Source organism: Nomascus leucogenys, chromosome 2 (assembly GCF_006542625.1).
Source record: "Nomascus leucogenys isolate Asia chromosome 2, Asia_NLE_v1, whole genome shotgun sequence".
Taxonomy (NCBI): Eukaryota; Metazoa; Chordata; class Mammalia; order Primates; family Hylobatidae; genus Nomascus; species Nomascus leucogenys.
In genome coordinates, this window is record NC_044382.1 from 21,300,533 (window position 1) to 21,324,838 (window position 24,306).

The 24,306-nt window shown below is 47.8% G+C and overlaps 1 protein-coding gene across 1 annotated transcript in view; it reads left to right on the forward strand.

Moving 5' to 3' along the window:
- The window catches only part of ADAM19 (ADAM metallopeptidase domain 19), a 98,335-nt gene extending 74,576 nt beyond the window's left edge, over window positions 1–23,759 (forward strand). Inside the window, exons 13-23 of the mRNA XM_030825914.1 lie at window positions 1,516–1,605; window positions 4,093–4,288; window positions 6,335–6,443; window positions 7,933–8,137; window positions 9,188–9,265; window positions 9,377–9,485; window positions 10,661–10,805; window positions 11,933–12,017; window positions 12,624–12,848; window positions 19,213–19,365; window positions 20,075–23,759. Coding sequence (XP_030681774.1) covers window positions 1,516–1,605; window positions 4,093–4,288; window positions 6,335–6,443; window positions 7,933–8,137; window positions 9,188–9,265; window positions 9,377–9,485; window positions 10,661–10,805; window positions 11,933–12,017; window positions 12,624–12,848; window positions 19,213–19,365; window positions 20,075–20,128 — 1,449 coding nt within the window. The 3' untranslated portion in view covers window positions 20,129–23,759. The remainder of the gene's footprint in view (window positions 1–1,515; window positions 1,606–4,092; window positions 4,289–6,334; window positions 6,444–7,932; window positions 8,138–9,187; window positions 9,266–9,376; window positions 9,486–10,660; window positions 10,806–11,932; window positions 12,018–12,623; window positions 12,849–19,212; window positions 19,366–20,074) is intronic.
- The last annotated feature ends 547 nt before the right edge of the window (window positions 23,760–24,306 follow it).

Below are 24,306 nucleotides of genomic sequence, written 5' to 3' on the forward strand. Positions count from 1 at the left end.
GCAGGAACACAGGTCTTCCTGGAGCCCAACATGGTGGGAGAATAATGGAGGAAAGTGTTGTGTTCCTTCTCTTAGGGGAGACAGGTGGACAGGTGTCTGTGGTCAGGGGATGGGATGTGGCTTTCCAATGTGCTAGAGCCCTGGACAGTTAGGGGTATAAGGTTGATAAACATGAGGCAGGCCTCAGGCAGACCTGACTTGAATTCGGCAGGTGTGTCCCTCAGCCAGCTACTGGACTTGCCTGAGCCACAGCGTCCCCATCTGTGGAATGGAGACAAGGCTGCCTCATAAGGCTGTGGTGGAGAGATGTGTGGAGCCCCACACACTTTTCATCAATGGCTGATGGATTTGCCTGTTAATATGTAAGAGTGTGATGAGGACACTCAGGGTCACTGGAATGCCTCATCATCTTTTAAAAATCTCAGGCTGGGGGAGAGCAAGGAACCCTTCTGTTCCAGAAAGGTCCAGGCCAGGAAGGGCTTAGGAAGAGAAGCAGATGGAGAAAAAAATCTAAGGAAACAGGCCTAGGAGTTGACATAAACTATTTGGAGAGGTTGTTCCAGCAGACCCTTGCACCGGCAGCCCCTTTTCATGAGATAAGAAGGCCTAGGAGGGTTGGGGGCAGGAGGGCACCCATGAAAGACAGGGTGTCTGGATATTCTACTGGGGATTAGAAAAACAAATCATAAAATTTCCATATACTCTGCTAAAAAGTCAATTTTAGAAGAATACATGGTTACAGGGAGAAATATGCATGTTATATTAAGTAAAAAATACCGTGGATACTATGATTTTGTAAAGTAAGTATAAATATATATGTATGTGTGTAGAAAATGCTTTGGAAAATATTCATACTCAAAATGTAGCTCTGTCCTAGCAGGGCATGGTGGCATGCGCCTGTGGTCCCAGCTACTAGGGAGGCTGTGGCATGAGAATTGCTTGAACCTAGGAGGAGAAGGTTGCAGACTGTCTCAAAAAAAGATGTAGCTGTGTCCAAGTCATGTTACTAATGATTGTGCATATATATGGTTCTTGTGATAAGTACACATTAGCTTAGTGACGAAGCTGTCACATGATTTTTGAGGTCAAAAGTTTCTAGGCCAGGTACGGTGGTTCATGCCTATAATTCCAGCACTTTGGGAGGCCGAGTTAGGTGGATCACTTGAGGTCAGGAGTTTGAAACCAGCCTGGCCAACATGACAAAACCCAATCTCTATTAAAAATACAAAAATTAGCCAGGCGTGGTGGGGTGCGCCTGTGGTCTGAGTTACTTCAGAGGCTGAGGCAGGAGAATCTCTTGAACCCAGGAAGCAGAGGTTGCAGTGACCCAAGATATTGCATCACTGCACTCCAGCCTGGGTGACAGAGTGAGACTCCCTCTCAAAAAAAAAAAAAAAAAAAAAAAAGGGAGTTGCTAGAGAAATGGGGTGCCAGGGGTGTGTGGGCAAGGATAGGGAAAACGTTGGGGGTGGTGAAGGCCCTCCCCCACTCACATCCACCCCACTGCCTCCCCAGGAATGTAACAACCCCTGCTGCAATGCCTCTAATTGCACCCTGAGGCCAGGGGCGGAGTGTGCTCATGGCTCCTGCTGCCACCAGTGTAAGGTAAGTGGCCCTTTCCTCCACGCCTTGGGCCCTGGCCTGACGGTGAGACCACAGGACTGCCCTGCTGGGGTGGATGGCTGGGGATTTGCCTCCATCCTGGGGGTGTGATGGCAACAGAGTTTCAGAAACATGGAGCAGGAAAGGTGCCTTGAATAAAATTTACTATTCCTATACTGGGCCTCACTGAATTCAGATCATCCCAGAGGAGGGTGGCGCCTCTTTGGAAATGGTACTTTTTTTTTTTCTTTTTTAAGGAAGTATCCAGAGAGAGTGGGCTTGATTTTATTGAGCTCATAAACAATAATAATTTTCATAATTTGTATTGACATTAATGGACCTCTTAGTAGATGCCAGGCACTGTGCTGGGAATTTTATGTACGTTATCTCATTCTCTTCTCACAAAAACCCCATAAAATATATGTGATTATCCTCATTTTAAGATGTGGAAACTAGAGCTTATAGGGGATAAGAGGTTTATCTGGAATCAGGCAGTCAGGAAGGGACTGAATCCAGCTTTCCCTGACTCTGGCGCCCACATTCCTAATATTGTCGTGAGAGATAAATCGTCTGTTACTGCTAGTGTTACTGTAGAACCACAATCTCTCTTCCACACTTCTGAAATTAAGGGAGTTCTAAAAGCTGAAAAAAAAATGTAAACACATTTGGTGGCAAAACTTGACCTGAATTGACATGAGACGGATTATAGTCTTTTTTTAAAAAAAAAAACACTCCTAAAGTGAATATTTATATTGCATTACAGAAATATTAATATGTTTGATCAGAAGGTGTTATCCCCAGCCTTGCTATGGAGTTATGTAATATACATATGTAGTTATATATGCGGACATATGTAATTATCCACATCTATATATATATATATACACGTGTAATTATATATGTACACACATGTACATATGGACCTATGTATTACAATATCTGCTTTCTAAATCTGAAAAGCCTGAACCCCATCTGGCCCCATCATTTTAGGCAGGAACTGTGGGCCTGCCCTTCTGCCCAGCACTTGCTGAGTGCTCGTTAGGGGCCAGATACCATTCACACAGTTCGTTCTAACTCACGTTTAATCACCCATGAGTGTGTTATTATCTTGAGTTGTGGGTGAGTGAGCACACACAGGTTACGCAGCAGGTGCCCAAGGCCCCGCTGCCGTTTAAGGAGCTGGGAAGTGTGCCCAGGCAGGCTGGCTGTGGGGCGGGTCCTCTTTGCCTCCACCTGCCTCTGGGTGGCAGAGGTGTGTCCTGCAGCCTCCTCCTGCATACACCACCCATGCCCACACTTGCGACTGGGCATCCACTCTCAGCAAGCTGCTTGGCTGGCCCAGTCTCGACCTGAGGGTGGCCAGTGGAGAAGCCTGTCTGCCTTCTCCTGGAAGGACCCTGTGGGTGGGAGGAGTGGCCCAGGAGCAGGGGAGGGGGTCTATTCTCAGTCACAGGTTTTTGCCTGGCTCTCGGAATTTGCACGGCATCTGGTTTGGCTGTGCGTCCCCCAGGGAGGCTGTTGCTGGGTCAAGTTCTTCCAGTCTTGGCCCAAGGCCTAAGCATAAGCGTGGAGTGGACCGCTTCATTCCACACAAGAATTTCAGTTTGAGCCTCAGAAAGGATTCCCTGGTGTCCGAGACTGTGACTTCAAACCCTGGCTGTGTGATTTGGGGCAACCTATTAACTGTCTGAGCCTAGGTTCTTTATCTATAAAATGGGAAGAGTATTAGTAACACCGACTACCCAGGGAGGCTGTAAGACTCTTCACCCTTTGCCCCAGGTGTGCTGTTGATCAACTTATTGATCTGCAAAGTGGGGCAAATAGCACTATCTATCCCATGGAAGCTGTGAGGATCCCACGAGATATGTGTATGTCACACAGTCAGCCCAGTGCCTGGCCCCTTAGTGGGGATATAGTATCGCTGAGGTGCTTTGTAAACTCACAGATGTTATGTGAATGCTAGTTTTTTTTTTTTTTGTGTGTGTGTGTGTGTGTGTGTGTGTGTGTGTATTAGTGGGCCTGGCTCCTCTGCCACTTACTATGAGTCTTTGGATGCATCATCTAACCTCTTTAAGCCTACAGATTTTATCATCTGCAGAAGGGATAATTATATTACACAGGACTGTCATGAAAACTAAATGAAGTCATATTTGTACTGCACACTTAAGTGGGAGCTGCACGAAAGTAGATGCTATTACTAAAGCGTGTAGGAAACTGTAAATTGTTGTATAGGTATTATTTCTTGCCTCCTTCTTAAGACTTCTATGAAGAGAAAGTGAGTTAGCATTTGTGAAAACAGCTTGAAATTCTGTCAATATTCACATGAGAAGGCTGAAGATGGTTTGGGCTAATGAGGTCATGTAAAAAGTGCTGTGAAATCATGGTAATGGAAAATTCTGTTCTATGAGAGTGATCCTTATGAGCCCTTGGGCAACAGGGTTGAGGGCGGGGAGGAGATTGACTGTGTTTTCCTCTCGTTCCTTGGCTCAGCTGTTGGCTCCTGGGACCCTGTGCCGCGAGCAGGCCAGGCAGTGTGACCTCCCGGAGTTCTGTACCGGCAAGTCTCCCCACTGCCCTACCAACTTCTACCAGATGGATGGTACCCCCTGTGAGGGCGGCCAGGCCTACTGCTACAACGGCATGTGCCTCACCTACCAGGAGCAGTGCCAGCAGCTGTGGGGACCCGGTAAGTCTCTCCTGGGGAGCATGGCTCTCCCTAGCCCACCACTTCCCAGCCAGCCTCCTCTGGCCCTCAGGGTAGTTTGGAATCTTGGCTTCAAATGGCACCTCTAGATACTACCTCTTGCATCCCCTTGACTCAGGGTAGATGTTCAGGGATAACCAGAGGACAGTGTTCCTTCCCCGTGCCTTGATGCTTTTATTTCTCAGAGTGGACAATTGAATAAGAGTAATCCAAAAGAAAAATGAGCAGAGGATGGAGACAGAGAAGCAAATGCAAATGGCCCTTAAGCTATGAAAAGACATTTAACCTCAGTCATATTAAGGGAAAGCAAAGTATAATTATGATGAGGTGAGATTTTTCATATATCAGATTGCAAAGACTGAAAGTTAAGATAATAATAATATAACAACAATAATAATGATATAGTGTTGTGGAGGGTGTGAAGAAACAGGTAGATATAATCACTATGGAAAGCAATTTGGAGATATACTTAGAAATGCAGCTAACACTTGCAAATGTATGTGAGGATATATTTACTATGATGTTTACTGCACCATCGTTAGCCATAGCAACAACAACCTATATGTCCTTCGGTAGGGACCAATTAAATTAATTCTGGTACATTCATATAATGCAATGCTTTATGGCTAAATAAAGAGGCAGCCCTATATTTACTGAATAAAATCATCTTCCACAAAAAATTAAGTGAAAAATGCAAGGTGTAGAACAGCGAATAAAATATGCTTTCAAGCCAGATTTGGTGGCTTGCCCCTGTAATCCTAGCTGCTCAGGAGGCTGAGGTGGGAGGATGGCTTGAGCCAGGAGTTTGAGGCTGCAGTAAGCCACTCCACTCTAGGATTCCAGCCCAAGTGACAGAGGGACGTACCATCTAAAAAAAAAAAAAAAAGGCTGGGCACAGTGGCTCACGCCTGTAATCCCAGTACTTTGGGAGGCTGAGGCAGGTGGATCACCTGAGGTCAGGAGTTCAAGACCAGCCTGGCCAACATGGTGAAACCCTGTAACTGCTAAAAATACAAAAATTAGCCAGGCGTGGGGGTGGATGCCTGTAATCCCAGCTACTCGAGAGGCTAAGACAGGAGAATCACTTGAACCCGGGAGGCGGAGGTTGCAGTGAGCTGAGATCGTGCCACTGCATTCCAGCCTGGGTGACAGGGCAAGACTCTGTCTCAAAAAAAAAAAAAAAAAAAAAAGGAAAAGAATATGCTTCCATTCTTTATTAGATAGATTATCTTTAGAAGATACACACAGAATTATACCTAGCAGATATAGAAATTAGAGATATAAGTATCTTTAGAAAATATACTGTTAATAAGTGCTATTCCTCCAGGATGTAGAGAAGTAGGAACTGGATGACTACAAGAGAAATTTTCCAAGACATACTTACATCTTTAAAATATTATGCATGTATGACCTATTTTTTAAAATCTTGAAACGGAGCATGGCTTCTTCATTAGAGAGCAGGCTTAGCATGCAACCCTCCCCACCCACAAATATAAATCCTCAATAAGGTAGGAAGAATTTATATAAAACAGGCCAGGTGTGGTGGCTCACACCTGTAATCGCAGCACTTTGGGAGGCTGAGGCGGGGGGATCACGAGGTCAGGAGTTCAAGACCAGCCTGGCCAAGATGGTGAAACCTCATTTCTACAAAAAAAAAAAAAAAAAAAAAAAATTAGCCAGTCGTGTTGGTGGGCGCTTGTGATCCCAGCTACTCGGGAGGCTGAGGCAGAGAATTGCTTGAACCCAAGAGGCGGAGGATGCAATGAGCCATGATCGTGCCACTGCATACAGCTTGGGTGACAGAGTGAGAATCCATCTGGAAAAAAAAAAGAATTTACATAAAACATTATTCTCTGAGTAGATCTTGATGAGAATATGGGGATGGAGTAACCTGGAGGGAACAGGAAGAAGAGGCTGAGTATTCCCTCCTAGAAATTATTCTTAACTTCATGACTTTACCAAAGATACCTTTGCCCTCGGGGGCTTCTGACAGACGAGTATACTGATAGATGTTGCTTGCCCACCCAGGAGCCCGACCTGCCCCTGACCTCTGCTTCGAGAAGGTGAATGTGGCAGGAGACACCTTTGGAAACTGTGGAAAGGACATGAATGGTGAACACAGGAAGTGCAACATGAGGTGATGACCAAAGGGCAGGCCCCATGAAATGAGGATGAACAAGCAGTTTCTGCTCTGTCCTCACTGCTGCCCAGCTCAGCAGCATGACTGGCCCCAGAGCTGCACCTTTACATCAATCAGTTGAAGTCAGTCATCTATTCTTGGCCCCCTGTTTGACAATGCACTTTTCAGCTCTAAGGACGTCAGAGGAGGGTGTGGGTGGCAGTGCTTCCTAGAAAGCTGATTAGGCTTCCTTTGGGGACCATCTTACAGTAGGGCAGGGAATCAGCCCTTTTGGGTCATTTCTGCCAAATTCTAATCATGCCCTAATTTGAATAGCTCCTCATTCATTAATTGACTCATTCATTCACTTATTCATCATTCATTCTAACCAACCATCCACTCATCTGTCTACCCATCCATCCATCCATCCATCCATCTACCACCCACTCACCCACTGATCCATCCATCTATCCATCCATCCACCACCCACTCACCCACTGATCCATCCATCCATCCATCCATCCATCCATCCATCCGTCCGTCCATCTATCCATCTACTATCTGTTGAAGATTTACTGTCTATCTACTATCTATTGAAGATTTACCATGTGCAAGATACTGTGCTGAGTGCGTGGAACTTTTAATTAACAATATAGTATGATAATAGGAATGTGGAGAGAGCCATCCAACCCATCTTAGCGTGTCTGAGTGGTTTCCCAAAGGAATTTGTACCTACACTGAGATCTGGAGCAGTTACCTCGGTGAGCAGAGTGGAGAGTGGTGCTGGTACATAGGAGAGTAATCCAGGAAGAGAGATGAATATGGAAAAATTGGTGGTTGAAAGAACTGAGAACAGTTTGATACAGTTAAAGTATAATGTTGGGATGCAAAGGAGAAGGTCTGCTGAGAAATTAGCCTGGATAGTTTAGCATGGACCAGATCATGAAAAGCCTCAAATGCATGGCTAGGGGAGTTTGGACTTTAGCTTGAGAGCAGTGTGGAAATTAGACTCCTATGGGGCAGACTGGAGGCAGGGAAATCAATCTTCTGCAGACCAGGTAAGGGGGGTGGGGCAGTGTGAATTAAGGTAGATATATAGGAGGGAAGATTGACAGGGTTTGAAAATGGCTTGAGCCCAGGAGTGAGGGAGAATGGGGAGTTGGAGATGACCCCAGATTTCTAGCTGGAGCGCCTGGGTGGATGGCGGTATAAGGAGCAAAAAGGGAAAGATTGCTCAGCTCAGGTGGCTGTTCTTGGAGTTAAGGACTTTTCGAGGCCAGTTCTCTGGTCTAGATTTGCTCAGGGTCAAGGAGCCTGTTCTCTTCCCTTGGTGTCAGTCCACATGGAATCTCTCCTGGTGGGTTCCAAAGCACATGACTGCCCTAAACCTTTGCCCCACCCCACGCAAGCCTGCTGTCTTGGTCAAGAAAGACTGAAGCTCTCTGGTGCCCCAGCTCTTCCTCTGCCTCTGATTCCACTTCCTTCCCTCTCTGTCTCTTGTGCCCAGAGATGCAAAGTGTGGGAAGATCCAGTGTCAGAGCTCCGAGGCCCGGCCCCTGGAATCCAACGCAGTGCCCATCGACACCACTATCATCATGAATGGGAGGCAGATCCAGTGCCGGGGCACCCACGTCTACCGAGGTCCTGAGGAGGAGGGTGACATGCTGGACCCAGGGCTGGTGATGACCGGAACCAAATGTGGCTACAACCATGTGAGTCCCCTCCTCCAGCTCACCTAGGAGCCAGCTGCAGAGCAGAGTGATTAAGAAGTGAGCTCTGAGGGAAGGATGCCTGGGCTCAGATGCCACCTCCCCAACCTCAGCCTCGGTGGCTCCCTTCATGAAGCGTGTATAGTGACAGCAGGCACCCACCCCAGAGAATTGTCAGAAGGATTAAAGAAAATCATCCTGGTAAAGCACTTAGGTGGCCTAGCTAGTGCCACTCTCATCATTGCTAATTATCATGGGAATTAAAAATGGACTAGGAGTTAGGGAAGCCTGAGCAAAATAATAGCAACTATCCCAGAGTCGATTCTGATAATGGGGCTATGGAAAACATGAAGCATTTAGCATAGCACCTGGCATAGAATACTGTCACCATCATTATTTTTAAATATAATGTTAAAATTGATACATATTAATGGCAAGTAATTAACATAATCAACATAATAGTCCTTTAATGTGATAACACATATTTAATATTGTATTGTTAAATATGATACTTTAAAAATATATTTGTGTTTTCTCCCTAATTACAAAAGTAATAGCAGAATTTAGTTGGCTGTTGTCCTGTCCTTAGCGTGTGGGCTGTTTTCCATTTTTCACTTTGATAGTAACCTGAAGTGGGCTGCCTTTTTGGGCCCTCATACTTTTTTTTTTTTTTTTTTGAGATGGAGTCTTGCTCTGTCACCCAGGCTGGAGTGCAGTGGTACAATCTTGGCTCACTGCAACCTCTGTCTCCCGGGCTCAAGCAATTCTGCCTCAGCCTCCCGAGTAGCTGAGATTATAGGCACAGGCCACCAGGCCCAGCTAATTTTTGTATTTTTAGTAGAGACAGAGTTTCACCATGCTGGCCAGGCTGGTCTTGAACTCCTGACCTCTGGTGATCCGCCCACCTCAGCCTCCCAAAGTGCTAGGATTACAGGCGTGAGCCACCAGGCCGGGCCATGGGTCCTCGTATGTTCCAAGTGCAAAATCTTGCCTCCTAACTCCCAACCAGCATCCCTCCCACTGCACTGATCATTCTGTTTTCTCTCCATGCAGATTTGCTTCGAGGGGCAGTGCAGGAACACCTCCTTCTTTGAAACTGAAGGCTGTGGGAAGAAGTGCAATGGCCATGGGGTGCGTGCTGGGTTCTGGCTTCTCTGTGTCATGGGGGCGTCATGAGGGCAGGCCCTGTGGGTGGCTGACACTCTCCGGGGTGCTGATGCCTCTGCCCTTTCTTCGCTCCAGGTCTGTAACAACAACCAGAACTGCCACTGCCTGCCAGGCTGGGCCCCGCCCTTCTGCAACACACCAGGCCACGGGGGCAGCATCGACAGCGGGCCCATGCCTCCTGAGAGTGAGTGCCAGCCTGCTGGGGCCACTGCTCGCTTTTGTGACAAGAGCGGGCGTCAGGGACAGGTGGCATGTTGCAGAGCATCCATATTGAGTCAGCTTCATTGTCCTGATTTTGTAGAGAGGAAATCAGGATAAAGAGAGACCAAGAGAGAGGAGCGACTGCCCATAGTGTGGTGTGGGGACACGGTTCAGTCTCTCTTCTCCCATCCTTTCTACTGAGGAGAGGGAGCCCGCTTAGTAGAGTGAGAGTAAGAGAGACTGTAGGTCATTGAATGTTCCCATTCTTTTTAGGGGACACGGTGACTATTTATCTTTGGGCACTTAAAAATAATCATGAACCTAGGACACATTATGGTGGTTTAGATTTCCTCTGATGGACACAAGTTAAAATGGAGAACCAGACACTCAGAAAATTTTATAGTATTTTAGTGGATCTCTCAAGGATTCTAGCACTATGGTTTCTAAAGTTTTTTGTTTTTTTTTTTTTTAAAATAGCAAATAACTTAAAAAAAAGCACCAAAATCTTTCAAGGAAGAAACCCCAGTATGTAAAACTGATAAAAAGTAGTGTTTTGTTAGTACAAATATATTCTCTATATTTACATTAACCACTTGAGAGAATATTGGGGTAGTTTTGATGAAACCAAATGTTGAGTTATGGATTATGGGTGAGAGTTCTAGTCTTAAATCCGTCTGAGTCTTTTTGTTTCTTTGTTTTTTTTTTTTTTTTTTTTTTTTTTGAGACAGAGTCTTGCTCTGTCACCCAGGCTGGAGTGCAGTGGAGTGATCTCAACTCACTGCAACCTCCGCCTCCCAGGTTCAAGTGATTCTCCTGCCTCAGCCTCCTGAGTAGCTGGGACTACAGGTGTGTGCCACCACACCCAGCTGATTTTTGTGTTTTTAGTAGAGACGAGGTTTCACCATGTTGGCCAGGATAGTCGTGATCTCATGACCTTGTGATCTGCTCACTGCGGCCTGCCAAAGTGCTGGGATTACAGGCGTGAGCCACTGTGCCTGGCCCATAATGTGTGTTTTTAATTATAATTTGTAAGTTAAAATAAGTAATACAAATTAAATGCAAATCAAATGCCTGAAGAGGAAGCATGAATACCTATTTTGAAATCTGCTGTAGCCCAGACAGCTTCTAAATCTCCCACTTGGGTTCTGTTTCTGGAAGGTGTGGGTCCTGTGGTAGCTGGAGTGTTGGTGGCCATCTTTGTGCTGGCGGTCCTCATGCTGATGTACTACTGCTGCAGACAGAACAACAAACTAGGCCAACTCAAGCCCTCAGCTCTCCCTTCCAAGCTGAGGCAACAGTTCAGGTATGACAGGGTTCGATGGAGGATTCAGGGTCAATTTATGGGTCACAAAGGTCTCCATAAATGGTACTTAGCAAAAGTGTTGGTGATAGTGGGTCTAATTCAGGGAAGACAAATGCAAGGTACACACTGCCCTCTCCCCTGCTGTGACTGTGACAGGCATTACTAGTTGATCTTATTGTAAGTACTCTACTGATTCTGGTCATCACTCCTGAGTTCTTCTCAGCAGAATATCCCCAACCAAATCAAGTTGAAATATAAAATAAAATCTATTTGCCATCCTTTGTCTAGTTGATTTGTTCCCCATTTTATTTTATTTATTTATTTCTGAGATGAAGTTTCGCTCTTGTTGCCCAGGCTGGAATGCAGTGGCGCAATCTTGGCTCACTGCAACCTCTGCCTCCTGAGCTCAAGTGATTCTCCTGCCTCGGCCTCCTGAGTAGCTGGGGCTACAGGTGCATGCCACCATACCCAGCTAATTTTTTGTATTTTTAATAGAGACGGGGTTTCACCATGTTGGCCAGGCTGGTCTCGAACTCCTGACCTCAGGTGATCTGCCCGCTTCGGCCTCCCAAAATGCTGGAATTACAGGCATGAGCCACCATGCCCAGCCCCCTCTTTGTCTTTTTAACCACTGTTGCTTTAAAGTTTGTTTCATCTGGTATCAGAATAGCTACTCCTGCTCGCTTTTGGTGTCCCATTTGAAAAGTGATTTATTATTTTGGATATGGAAGATGTACAGTCTCTGAGTCACCTATTAAATAACACTTGTTCTGGAGGGGATTTTAAGTCCCAGGTCTTTCTGGATCTATGCCTGATGGGGATTGGTTGATGGCTCGTGACACCCTTGTGTCTCCTCACAGGGGAAGGGTCTTAAAAGGGTGAAGAGAAGGTGCTGAGAGAGCTCTGCTTTGTATAAGGCCAACTCTGTTTCCTTGAGAGTTCTCTATTGGCCACACGTTTTTCTACTTAGGAAGATGTGGTTTGAGAAGACCAATCCGACTCCCTCCAGAGCAGACTTGGGAAAGATTTAGCTGCTTGCTGGCCATGCTTGGGTCAAAGGGAACTCAGGCACTGTCTCCTGCTGAACATCTTCCCCTTTCTTTTCCTCCCCCGTTTCATGTTTGTAGTTGTCCCTTCAGGGTTTCTCAGAACAGCGGGACTGGTCATGCCAACCCAACTTTCAAGCTGCAGACGCCCCAGGGCAAGCGAAAGGTAAGAGCTTTGCACCACTGAACTTTGCTACTTTTCCTTTATCCCTCAAGGCCATGCTGTATTTTTCTTTTTGAGATGGAGTCTTGCCCTGTCGCCCAGGCTGGAGTACAGTGGCACCATCTCAGCTCACTGCAAGCTCTGCCTCCCGGGTTCATGCCATTCTCCTGCCTCAGCCTCCCGATTAGCTGGGACTACAGGTGCCCACCACCATGCCTGGCTAATTTTTTGTATTTTTAGTAGAGATGGGGTTTCACCGTGTTAGCCAGGATGGTCTCCATCTCCTGACCTCGTGATCCACCCGCCTCAGCCTCCCTGGGATTACAGGCATGAGCCACCATGCCCGGCCGCCATGCTGTATTTTTCTAAGAGCCTCTGTGGGCCCATGGGATTGGTAATAAAAGCCCTTTTATTGGCTAGAGAGACATGTTATTTGGTTCCGACATCCCCTAATGACTTTAAAGGTTGCATCTGACTTCTGGGATCCTCAGGGGTTTAATAGATTGGTGTGTCTGTTCTCCCTTTGGGCTCTGGTTTATCTCAGAGAGACACACAAGGACAGCCCTGAGTGATTTCTTGTCTCAGGTGTTCCTTGACTTGTGCGTACAGGTGATCAACACTCCGGAAATCCTGCGGAAGCCCTCCCAGCCTCCTCCCCGGCCCCCTCCAGATTATCTGCGCGGTGGGTCCCCACCTGCACCACTGCCAGCACACCTGAGCAGGGCTGCTAGGAACTCCCCAGGGCCGGGATCTCAAATAGAGAGGACGGAGTCGTCCAGGAGGCCTCCTCCAAGCCGGCCAATTCCCCCCGCACCAAATTGCATCGTTTCCCAGGTAAGTGGATAGTCAGCAACCTTGGGCTGGGAACATTGCTTTTAAGGCCACTTTCAATGGGTAATAGCAAAGGTGGGGAAGGTGAAACTTGTGGGGTCATGAGCTGACTGCCTTTTCTGCAATTCAGTCAATACAGGGGCGCACAGCAGGTTAGAGCAATGAAAGTGGGGAAATAGACTCTCTAGGCAGCTCCTAAACCACGTGGCATTTTCTCCTGGGGTTGTCCTATTTTATGACAAGCCACTACCTACCTTCCCAAATTAACTTCCACCCCAAATTAACTTCTGTCAGTTCCCCATGCTCGTCTGCCTGCTAGGTCTTTGTAAATGCTGCTTGTTCTGCCTGATACACTCCTTCTGCCCTTGGCGGGGCCAGCTGCTGCTCATCCTCAGATCTGCTCCTAGATGCCGCTTCTCCCAGGAAGTCCACTCTGATTCCTCAAGTCTGAGGTTGATGGGACTGTACTTCTCTCATCATAGTACTCTTCCCACCAAATTGTACCCATTGGTACCTTCTACTGATTGGAAAGTCTTAGGGATGGATCCTGATGCCTTGCCCATCCCAAGGGGCAGGTGCCTCTGGGAGGTGAGAGTGGGGTCTAGACTCTCCGCCCCCAGCCCTGGTGCTCTTGGAGGCAGAGCCTGCCCAGCAGCGTGTTCCCACTGCGTATGTGTGCTCTGATGGCTCTGACCACACCTTCTGCAGGAGATCCCCCAGTGCAGACACAGGTGTTTTCTGGGTGGCGGCCGGGTGGGGTGCCTTCCGGAACTGGCCTGTGTGTTTTGGGTGTGACCCCTCAACTGAGACTGCTTTCTTTGGGTGTAATCCAGAGGGCTCCATGGAACCCAAGCTGTCTCTGACCCTAAGGACTCTGGGGTTGGCTGCAGGCTTTGGAGGGTCCTTGGGATGTGTAGCAGTGGTACAGTTTGGGAAGGCTGAGGGCATCCATTCTGTTTCTCTGCTGTGAAACCGCTGCTCTCCCCTTCCTTTTGTGTGGGGCAGAGGTAGGATGGAAAAATCCATGCAGAAAGAGAGAGGAAAGATTGACAGGGAGAGAGAAGGAAGGAGGAAAGGAAAAAAGCAAGAGAGGGGAGGAGTGGAGAGAGAGGTAGAGAGTGTACTCGTGTGCTGAGGGTGCTATAACGGAGTACTGCACACTGGGTGGCTTCAAAACAGACACTTATTTTCTCACAGTTCTAGAGGCTAGGAGTCCAAGGTCAAGGTGCTGGAAGGGTTATTTCTGAAGCCTCTCTCTGTGGCTTGCAGGTGGCCACCCTCTTGCTGTGTTCTCGCGTGGCCTTTCCGATGCACTGCTGCCTCCCTGGTGTCTGCATATCCAACTCTGCCCTTCTTATGAGAACACCAGATTGGATTAGGTGGCCTCATTCTATCCTAATCTCCTCTTTAAAGACCTTATCTCTAAATATGGTCACATTCTGAGGTACTCAGGGTTAGGGCTTCAGCATATGATTTTTTTTTTTAAATGATGAGTGCACAGTTCAGTCCCTAACAGAGAGATGAAAGAAAGGGAGAAAGCAGGCGTGTAGAGACTTGGGGTTACAGGAGAACAGGGGTGCCAGCAGAGGGAGGAGGGAGTGGGTCGGTTTGAGGGAGCAGTCCACTCAAACTGTTGTTCCGAAAAACCCACACTAGAGGCATGTTCAGAGAACACGGGGCCAGCCTCACCCCTGTCACCCCGAGGTGCTGAGCCATAGGTCAGGAAGCGTCAGGGACAGCGGGGACCCAGCTGTGTGTTAAGTGGCGGAGGCTGTGCGTACCCTGCAGCTGAACCCCTGGGACTGCTGGCAGGAGTCCCGGGTGCAGGAAGCTGCCCAGCCAGTGGCAGGCACCCCAAAACACAGCTCCCAAGCACAGCTTCTCCTGGGCCTCAGGGCCCAGGTGGGTGTCTCTCTACAAGCGAGCAGTGGGAGGCAGCTGCTCTGAGTGGGGGCTGCTGTGATGACATTGGGCTGCCACCTGCCTCCTCACAGCCATTCCAAGAAGGGAGTTGCTGCAGCCCTCCTTTCTCTTGGAGGTTGCCAGGCCTCATAGGATTGAAGGGACTTGCCCGACATTGCACAGTTGTGAGTGGAGGAGCTAGGACTTGAACCCAGGTCTCACCTAGCTGAGCGAGACAGCTGGGGGTCTCACCCAGCTGAGCGAGACAGCCTCCTGCCCTGGGGCCACTCAGTCTCCAGTCAGCCATCAAAGATTCCCCACCTCCTAACTGGGGGACATGGAGCCCCTGGAGAAGTGATGGATGAAACCTCATCATCACATCTTGAGCTCTGCTATTCTAAACCGGCTTATGCACCTGCACTCTGGGCCAGGTGATGACAAGGAAGGCAGATGGCAGTTTTGCCTCCAGGAGCTCACATGCTGCTGGGGCAGCGACTCTGGGATATGTGTCACTGCAACAGCGATACGTGCTGTGAAGGAGAGGCTCAGGGTGCTCAGAAGAGAGTAACGAGGATTTGACCTAGTCTGGGAAATCCAGGAAGGTTTCCATGAGGAGGTGACATTTGAGCTGAGACATGAAGGAGGAACAGGACTTAACCAGGCTGTGAGGGCAAGTGATGAAGGAGCTTTCCTGGTCCCAGGACCCACTAGTAAGGAGGCTCTGTCATGGGAGAGGGCCCTGTGGGTTGAAGGAACTTAAAGGTTTGTGTGCTTGGGGCCCAAGGAGCTATGAGATGAGGCTGGAAAGCCAGGAAGAGCCTATCTGTGCCCAGGCCACATAGCCTTGGTCAGGACTTTGGTCTGTATTCCATAGGAAGAGGACAGTGGTGACGTGATGGAATTCTCTGTTGACAAGGATTGATCGCTCTTTGGGATATCTTTAGGCAGGAGAGAGGTGTATTTCCTGCAAGGGGCCCATAGATGCTTCTGAAGCTGTTAATCTACTGTTTGACCTGCATGGGGATTACTTAGTGTATTCACGTTGTGATAATTCATCTAGTTGTATATTTATGATTTGTTCACCTTTTTCTGTGTGTATTATATTTGAATTTTTAAAATAGTTTTAAAAAATGAAAGTCACTCTAGAAGCAAATGGGTGTCCTAGTTAGAAGATTTAAAGGTTGTCCTGAAGAAAGATGGTAAAAGCTTGGAGCAGGGAGTAGGCAGGGCTGATGGAGTGAAGCTGATGAGAAATGTGCAGAAGAGAGAATAGATAGGAGTTGAAGATCCATTGCTTGGCAGGGGATGACGCCCTGTGTCAGGCTTGTGCAATCTGATTGAGTGAGATGCCGTCCCTTGTGGAAGGGAGCGTGGGCCAGAGTAGCTGAAGGACTGTTTCTGCTTTAGAAAAAGGAAAACAGTGCTGGGCGAGGGCCCTGGTAGGGCTGAGTTGATCATCGCAGATGTGGCCTGTGGCTGGTTGCTGCGCTGGGAGGCCCAGCGCTGACATGCTGATGAGGCTCCTGCCCAAACTCCAGCCCCTCAGTGGCTCATTTGCACAACTCCCTTGAGAGCACAGCCTTTCCCAGTTGCAACCTGACATCTGCACCCAGCTGTCACCTGCCCCAGAAGGTCTCTATCCTGGCTTCCAGCAACCACTGCAACTTGGCAGCTGTTCTGAGCTGGGGAAGGCGGTGGTGAAGGGGGCGGGTTGCATTGTCCTAGATGGAGCTGAAGAACATGGCTTTTTGGCCCTAAGAATTTTAGTTTCTGATGCCATGAAGCTTCTTGGGGAAAATCTCAGCTCTTTGTGTTATTCCTGCCCTCTCTATGTGCTTGCCTTTTGTCCACTTTAATATGTGGTAGTGACCCTCTCAAGAAGGGAAGGAAGTCAAGGAGAGCAGGCACTGGAACTCCCATCTATGCAGTTGGCTTCCCCTTAAACCCTAACAGCTTGGGGGCCTGCGGGTGGGACAGTCATTCTTTGCCCCTTAAAAAACAATGGATCAACTAATACGTGTTGAGCACCTACTGTATACTAGGCACTGTTCTGGAAGCCAAAGATGTATCAGTGAACCAAACAGATACGGACCCCACCCTGCTTCCACTCTGGAGGGGAATGGAGAGACAGAAAGTAAAAATCAACTGGATAAGTAAATAAATTATATATGTTGGAAGACGGTAAGTGATATGAAAAGAAAAGAAGAGGTATATTAGGATAAGAAGGTCAGGGAATGTCAGGGTGGGGGCTGTTGTAATTTTAAATAAGGTAGTCAGGGCAAAGCCTTGTGGAGATGGTGAGAACATGAAGGTAATAGTAACACAGCAAGGACAGAATCCATGAAATATGCCACACACATGGACAACCAACATGAACAAAATGTAGCTGCTGCTTTGTTTAAATTTTGTTTTAATCTAAACAGGCAATACACATACATGCTCTTGTTAAAAAAAAAATGGAATGTTCAAGGGCTGGGCGTGGTGGCTCACACGTATAATCCCAGCACTTTGGGAGGCCAAGGCAGGCAGATCACCTGAGGTCAGAGTTCGAGACTGGCCTGACCAACATGGCGAAACCCTGTCTCTACTAAAAATACAAAAATTAGCCGGGCATGGTGGTGGGCGCCTGTAATCCCAACTACTCGGGAGGCTGAGGCAAGAGAATCGTTTGAACTCGGGAGGCAGAGGTTGCAGTAAGCCGAGATCGTGCCATTACACTCCAGCCTGGGGGACAGAGCAAGACTCCATCTCAAAAAAAAAAAAAAAAAAAAAAAGGAATATTCACCTGGAACATACCCCTCCCCTCTCGCACCCCATCCCAGCGTAATCTCTTTGGTCTGTATCCTTCCTTTTTTCTGTTACACACATTCCTACTAGGCGGTGAGCGTGCTGACTTATTTTATGTCAACTATCCTCTACAGCTTGTTTGTTCCACCTAACAACTCTTGAACATCTCCCCACGCCAGCCCCTATCAGCCTACTTCATTCTTTTTAAGTGCTATATCATCTGTCACTTTATAATTTTAGTTATTTTTCTGCTGATGAAATTTTGCTTATTTATAGTTTCTTTGCTGTTACAAACAGTGCTGCAAGGAACAACCTTGCAATTTCATTTTTGTGCACGTGTGCAAATAGTTCTCTAACATAGGTCAGAAGAAGTAGAATTACTAGATCAGAGAACAGTTATTTGTATTTTTTTTATTATACTTTAAGTTCTGGGGCACATGTGCAGAACGTGCAGATTTGTTACATAGGTATACACATGCCATGGTGGTTTACTGCACCCATCAACCCGTCATCTACATTGGGTATTTCTCCTAATGCTATCCCTCCCCCTAGCCCCCCACCACCCAACAGGCCCTGGTGTGTAATGTTCCCCTCCCTGTGTCCATGTGTTCTCATTTCATGTTCATCTCCCACTTATGAGTGAGAACATGCGATGCTTGGTTTTCTGTTCTTGTGTTATTTTGCGGAGAATGATAGTTTCCAGCATCATCCATGTCCCTGCAAAGGACATGAACTCATCCTTTCTTATGGCTGCATAGTATTCCATGGTGTATATGTGCCACATTTTCTTGATCCAGTCTATCATTGATGGGCATTTGGGTTGGTTCCAAGTCTTTGCTGTTGTGAATAGTGCCACAATAAACATACGTGTGCATGTGTCTTTATAGTAGAATGATTTATAATCCTTTGGGTATGTATCCAGTAGTGGGGATGCTGGGTCTAATGGTATTTCTAGTTCTAGATCCTCCCTATTTAATAATGGTGCTGGGAAAACTGTCTAGCCATATGCAGAAAGCTGAAACTGGAACCCTTCCTTACACCTTATACAAAAATTAACTCAAGATGGATTAAAGACTTAAACTAAGACCTAAAACCATAAAAACCCTAGAAGAAAACCTAGACAATACCATTTAGGACATAGGCATGAGCAAAGACTTCATGACTAAAACACCAAAAGCAATGGCAACAAAAGCCAAAATAGACAAATGGGATCTGATTGAACTAAAGAGCTTCTGCACAGCAAAAGAAACTATCATCAGAGTGAACAGGGGCAACCTACAGAATGGGAGAAAATTTTTGCAATCTGTCCATCTGACAAAGGGCTAATATCCCTAATCTACAAAGAACTTAAACAGATTTACAAGAAAAAAACAACCCTATCAAAAAGTGGGTGAAGGATATGAACAGACACTTCTCAAAAGAAGACATTTATGCAGCCAGCAAACATATGAAAAAAAGCTCATCATCACTGGTTATTTGTAATTTTAATAGATACTGCCAGCTTGCTCTCCTGACTTCCTCTTGAGAATATAAACACATTATACATACGGTTTCTTTCTAAATGGGACCATACAGTATATAACTTTTTCCTATCTGATTTTGACCTGTAAGATATCAGGGATATTTTCTTTCAAACAGGCCTCTGGCCTTCAAGTGAGGTTTATTGCTTTCTCTCCAGGACTTCTGCAGGCCTCGGCCACCCCAGAAGGCACTCCCGGCAAACCCAGTGCCAGGCCGCAGGAGCCTCCCCAGGCCAGGGGGTGCATCCCCACTGCGGCCCCCTGGTGCTGGCCCTCAGCAGTCCCAGCCTCTGGCAGCACCTGCCCCAAAGGTGAGTCCACGGGAAGCCCTCAAGGGCTTTGAACTTCCAGAACAAAAGCCAAGGGCAAAACATTCATGTTTCTTGGTGCCCGCTTGGCTGTGGAGTTTTGGCTTCATGTGAAAGGTGATGCTGAGAATCCTGAACTGTAGTGGCTTCAGTCCTGCCCTTGCACCTGACCTGCGGAGGGACCCTGAGCAAGTCCCTCTTGAGTCTGTTTCCTCATTTGTACAGAGGCTATGATGAGCAGTAGTACCAGCCCCATCAGGTTGCTGTGAAGAGCAAGGAAGTGCATTAGTAGAAGCCACCTGGCCTGCGGGAGGCTGTGTACACTTGGCCCCTCCTCGTACCTCTTCTGTGTGGCTGACAGTCTCAGTTTGCCAGTCTTGGGAGTTAGGTCAGAAAGGGATGAGGTGAAGAAGCTGGCTGACCACTCTGTATTCCCACGAGGCATTGGGAAAACTATGGACTGTGCTGCTGCCTTAGCAGGGAAGGGAAGAGGGAGGGGTGACTGGTCAGCTTGAGATGGGGGCATCCACCACACCCCTCCCTGCAGGGCTGATGGTCTGGGTGAGTAGACCCATGGATGGACTTCACAAGAAGCCTTTGTTCTCAGTGGGTGGTCCATCCTTCCTTCTAAAATCGGGAGGATGGCTCCACCTTGATCCCATTGATCAGCATCAAGCTGATGTCTCTCTCCCTCCCTTCTTTTTCTTCCCAGTTTCCAGAATACAGATCACAGAGGGCTGGAGGGATGATTAGCTCGAAAATCTAGACCTGTCCAAGGGGCTTCTCCTTTTCCTTGAGCCCTCTGGACACTGCAGAGGACCCATGGCCATGGAACCCTGAAGAAGCATGTCTGGCCACCTCTGAGCTCCTCCCACCCTCCTCCAGGAACCTCCACATGTCCAAAAATCTCCTTGTTGACTCAGTGCCTCCTTGGCTTCCTCGGAAGCCCAGAGGGACTACGATCTGATGGCTTCTAGGTGTTGTTTTGTGCAATATACAGCCCCAGGTAGGGAGGGGAGAGTATGAGGAGGGTGAATGGCAGCTTCTCCTCCAGACTCCTATCCCCGAGGTGCTGATGGAGATGCTCAAGGCGGGCAAGCCCCTCAGGCCAGCACTTCGCTTGCAGAAGCCATCCATTCACTCCTGGGGTGCAGGGCACGCAAGAGAGCTTCCCATTGCTTCTGCTCTCCTCAGAGGTCCCGGGCTGGACAGAGGCTGGTACTTACCCACCCGTTTTAGCTTTTAGGGATTAAGGAAGGGTCAACCAGCCACTGCTGTGGCTCTGCCCAGGGCTTGGTTGAGGGAATGGCTTCTGGCTATATGGCTGCATGTGACAAGCCAAGTCCCCTTCCACCTCTCCCCAAACCCCTGCATCCTCGTATTCACACGGGTCACTCTGACTCAGACAGGTACTATTCGTAGGCAGTGTAGACAGCAGGAGGAGCACCGGGCTTGGGCTTCCTCTGAGCTGTGATGCCAAAGGTTGCGACTCCTGACTCTGGATAATTTCTAGTTGCTCTTTGTTTTCTCTGCCGCACTTTCCTGGTGCCCCATGCTTTTCTCTCTTCCTTCCCTTTTCATTCCCCCTCTAATGTGTGGTGCTTTGGTGAGCAAACCCTCAGCAGTCCTGACCTTCGGGTGACCAGGTGTTTGTGACCTACAAGTCAGAGTCCTCTCTCACAGTCGGCCACTGGATTTCCCTCATTGGCTCTCAGGAGTGTGACCAGAGTAGACTCGGGGCATGGCAATTGGGGTCATATGTTTATTTTTCTTTGTGTTTTGTGACCTCAGCAGGGTGGGAGTCTTCCTCCTTACTCTCTGAGCTAAATCTAGATGAGGTTCCCCCCTTAGGGAGCCCAGCTATTTACAAAGTACACACGAGGGAGCCAGCCTGCCCTAGTGGCTGGTCATTGACTTCGGGCTGGACCATTGCCCTCTGAGCAGAGAACAGACCCATTTCTTGGAGCTGCCGAGATCAATGGAGAAGGCAGCCAGCAACAGCTGCACTGGAACAGTCAGAGCTGGGAGCCTCTTCCTCAACCCAGCTTTTTGTCATTCACTTCCTTTTGTTCTCTCCCTGGTCACTGCCCTTACCTGACCCTCACAGAAAGAGAGCTCTGAGCAGGTGAGGGGGTCTGTGGTGGCTCCTGTCTTCCCTGCAGCAGGGAAGGAGGGCCGTGTGGTGCTTTGCTAGATAGGACGGTTTTTGCAAAGCACCTGGAGATGTTTTCTGGGAGATTGACTCCCACCCCACAAAGGTGCTGGGTGGCTCTCCGGACAGGAGCTGGCCTGACTCTCACTCCTCTGAGGCTTTCCTGGGGCCTCCTCCCATCCTGCCATGAGCAATTGTTTGCTCTTGAAAACCTCACTGCAAGGCTGAGGCTGAGTTTCTGATTCACCACCCCAGGGCCTCCTTATAGTTCTCTGCACACAATAGGTGCTTCTTGGATGTTCTCGGGTTTAGAAATAAGTGGAAAATACGGGATGTACCCCTGGGGGAAAAGCCTGGGTTGGGTTTAGAAAGATCTCAGGAAAATGAATTTCTCTTCCCTCAGGGTGGCTATGATACAGGTTCCCCATGTCCTTGCCGTGGGTCATCCTTGCTGTGGAGATCCATTCCCCACCTTTCCTGTGGCCCAACCTTTTATTTAAATGTGCCACCCTCTGTCTCAAGGCTTGGTTCCTGGAAAGTAAAGGTGAAAACAACCCCTTTCACCCCTCTGCAAAACAAACAAGCAACATCCTCAAAACCCAACCCTATGCCTCCCAGAGGTTCCTGTGGCTTCTCCAGCCTTTCTCCCTCACATCAGGAGGTAGATAGCTCTGAAGTGACAGCGCTACAGCCATAGTGACTGCATGAGCCGTCTGAACCTGCAGTCCACCCTCCCTGGAACCACACCAGAAAGAGACCTGGGTTGTTGTTTTCTTGCTTTTTGTTTTGTTTTGTTTTATTATTTTCATATCACCTCCATCCCATAAAGTTGTACTGTGAACTGGAAGATGGTGGAATGTTTTGGAATTTGATAGACTTTTGGCAACCAGTTCTACTGATGCTTCACTCCTGGCTCTGTTCAGGGAGGCTGCCCAGGAGGAAGACTGGCCATTACACATCCCCTTTTCTTTCCAGTGCCCAGTACGCTGTTTTGAGGTGTCAAATACAAATAAATCTGGGCTTAGGGAAGGAGAGACCTTATTCCAAAGCATGATTGCAGAAGGGGAAAGGGAATACTGCAAAAGGGAGAGGAAGGGGCCTTATGGGAATAGTGAAAAGGCTCAGACCGACTGATGGCAAGATCTGCAAGCACCTCAAAGCCCAGGCAGAAAAGGCCTTTTCTTTTATTGGAAGAAGTAAACATGGCTAGAAAGAACCACGTTCAGGGAATGACTTTGTGCCCAGCCTTTTTTTTTTTTTTTTTTTCTCCAGGGGAGGGGCTGTTTGCTGGCTCAGGCTGAGGGTGGACCAAAGTCCAGAGTCTGGTTGGGAGGAGGGAAGCTTAACTCAAGTTTGGATTAGTGAGTTAGCAAGCTCTTTGTGCAGATGGAGATGTAGGTAAATCTTTGTAAAAGTGAAATTAACCTCCTGCCAATTTTACAACCCAATAATTTTTTTTTTTAAGGGCCTTGGAGCCGTCTCTAAAACAAACCTCAAGGGATTTAGTGCCCTGTCTCCCTGTCTCTAGAAGACTTATCCTGGGCACCTGGCTCCATCTTGTAACTGCCTGCTAGCCGTAGGTTCCTTTCAGCCTTGCTGACTTCTGCCTATAAAAGTAAAGCCCTTTTCTGCTCCAGCTCTGAGATACTTGCAGATCTTAAGGTCTGAGACTTACTGATTTTCTGGTTGGAGTGTTTTTTTGTATTGCCATAGTCCCTTCCCCCTGAAGCAATAGCCCCTCACCACCTCCTGCAATACGCCTTTCCAATAAAGTCTCTCCCTGCCTACTTCCTAATTTATTCTTATTTGACAGAGGGTTTGGAAGACTTGCAATTTGAAAATTGGGGACCAGTTCCAAAGTCAGTAATTGTGTTAACCACGTGTATAACAGCTCTGCTGGACACCCAAGAAAGCCATGGGAACGCCAACTGGAAAGGTCCCCTTCCTGAGGGAACCCTGCGAAGGAGAGGTTCTGTAGAATCCAAGCCCACATTTCCAAAGTCACCCCCAATGCGCGCCCTCACACCGTCCACTGTGCGTTTGTATGTGTCTGGGATCCAGGGCAATGTGAATTTTCTTTTTATTTGGGAGATTGTTCATGGAAAACAGATCTTCTTCTCTCTTGTCCACCTATTAATTGTTTACAATATTTGTACATCTATGCAAAATACTTGAATGGGCCGTGGTGCCTTTTTTCCTTGTTTGTATTTAATTAAAAATGAATTGTTTGTCATTTGCAATGTTATCTGTAACTCTTTATTGTGTGTTTGTTGTAATATCCTACTGCTCAGATTAGATAGGATTCATGACGTGGACTCCAGAAAGAGTTCCCACAAGGACGGTCAGTTCAGCCTATACAGCCATCATGGTGGACCCTGAGCCACAGCAAAGCCTATGTTTTCCTATGACCAGTAGAGGGGGCTGTTTGTCTTTGCACCTGGACGCAGGCTGCTTATTAAAGGCCTGAATGATCCTGAGATTCTTCGATATGTTTTTTCTCATCCCACACTACTGCATATAGAAGACAGCTGAGAGCTTCTGCTCACCTTCTCATCTTAATAAGGCAAGGGATCATACTTTAAAGAGGGGAGACACTTGCCCAAGGTTTCTTGGGCTGGGTAGGCAGGCACAGCTAGGGATAAGGTTGGGTGTGCTTTCTGATTCCAGAACCCTGCGTGATACCACAGCTCGTATTCATTAGTGCTTCCTAGTCCATAAAAGGATCCCACCCTTATTCTCTCATTGATCCCTACCCCAATTTTGAGGTTCTCGCAGGGAGATGGAGGATTAAT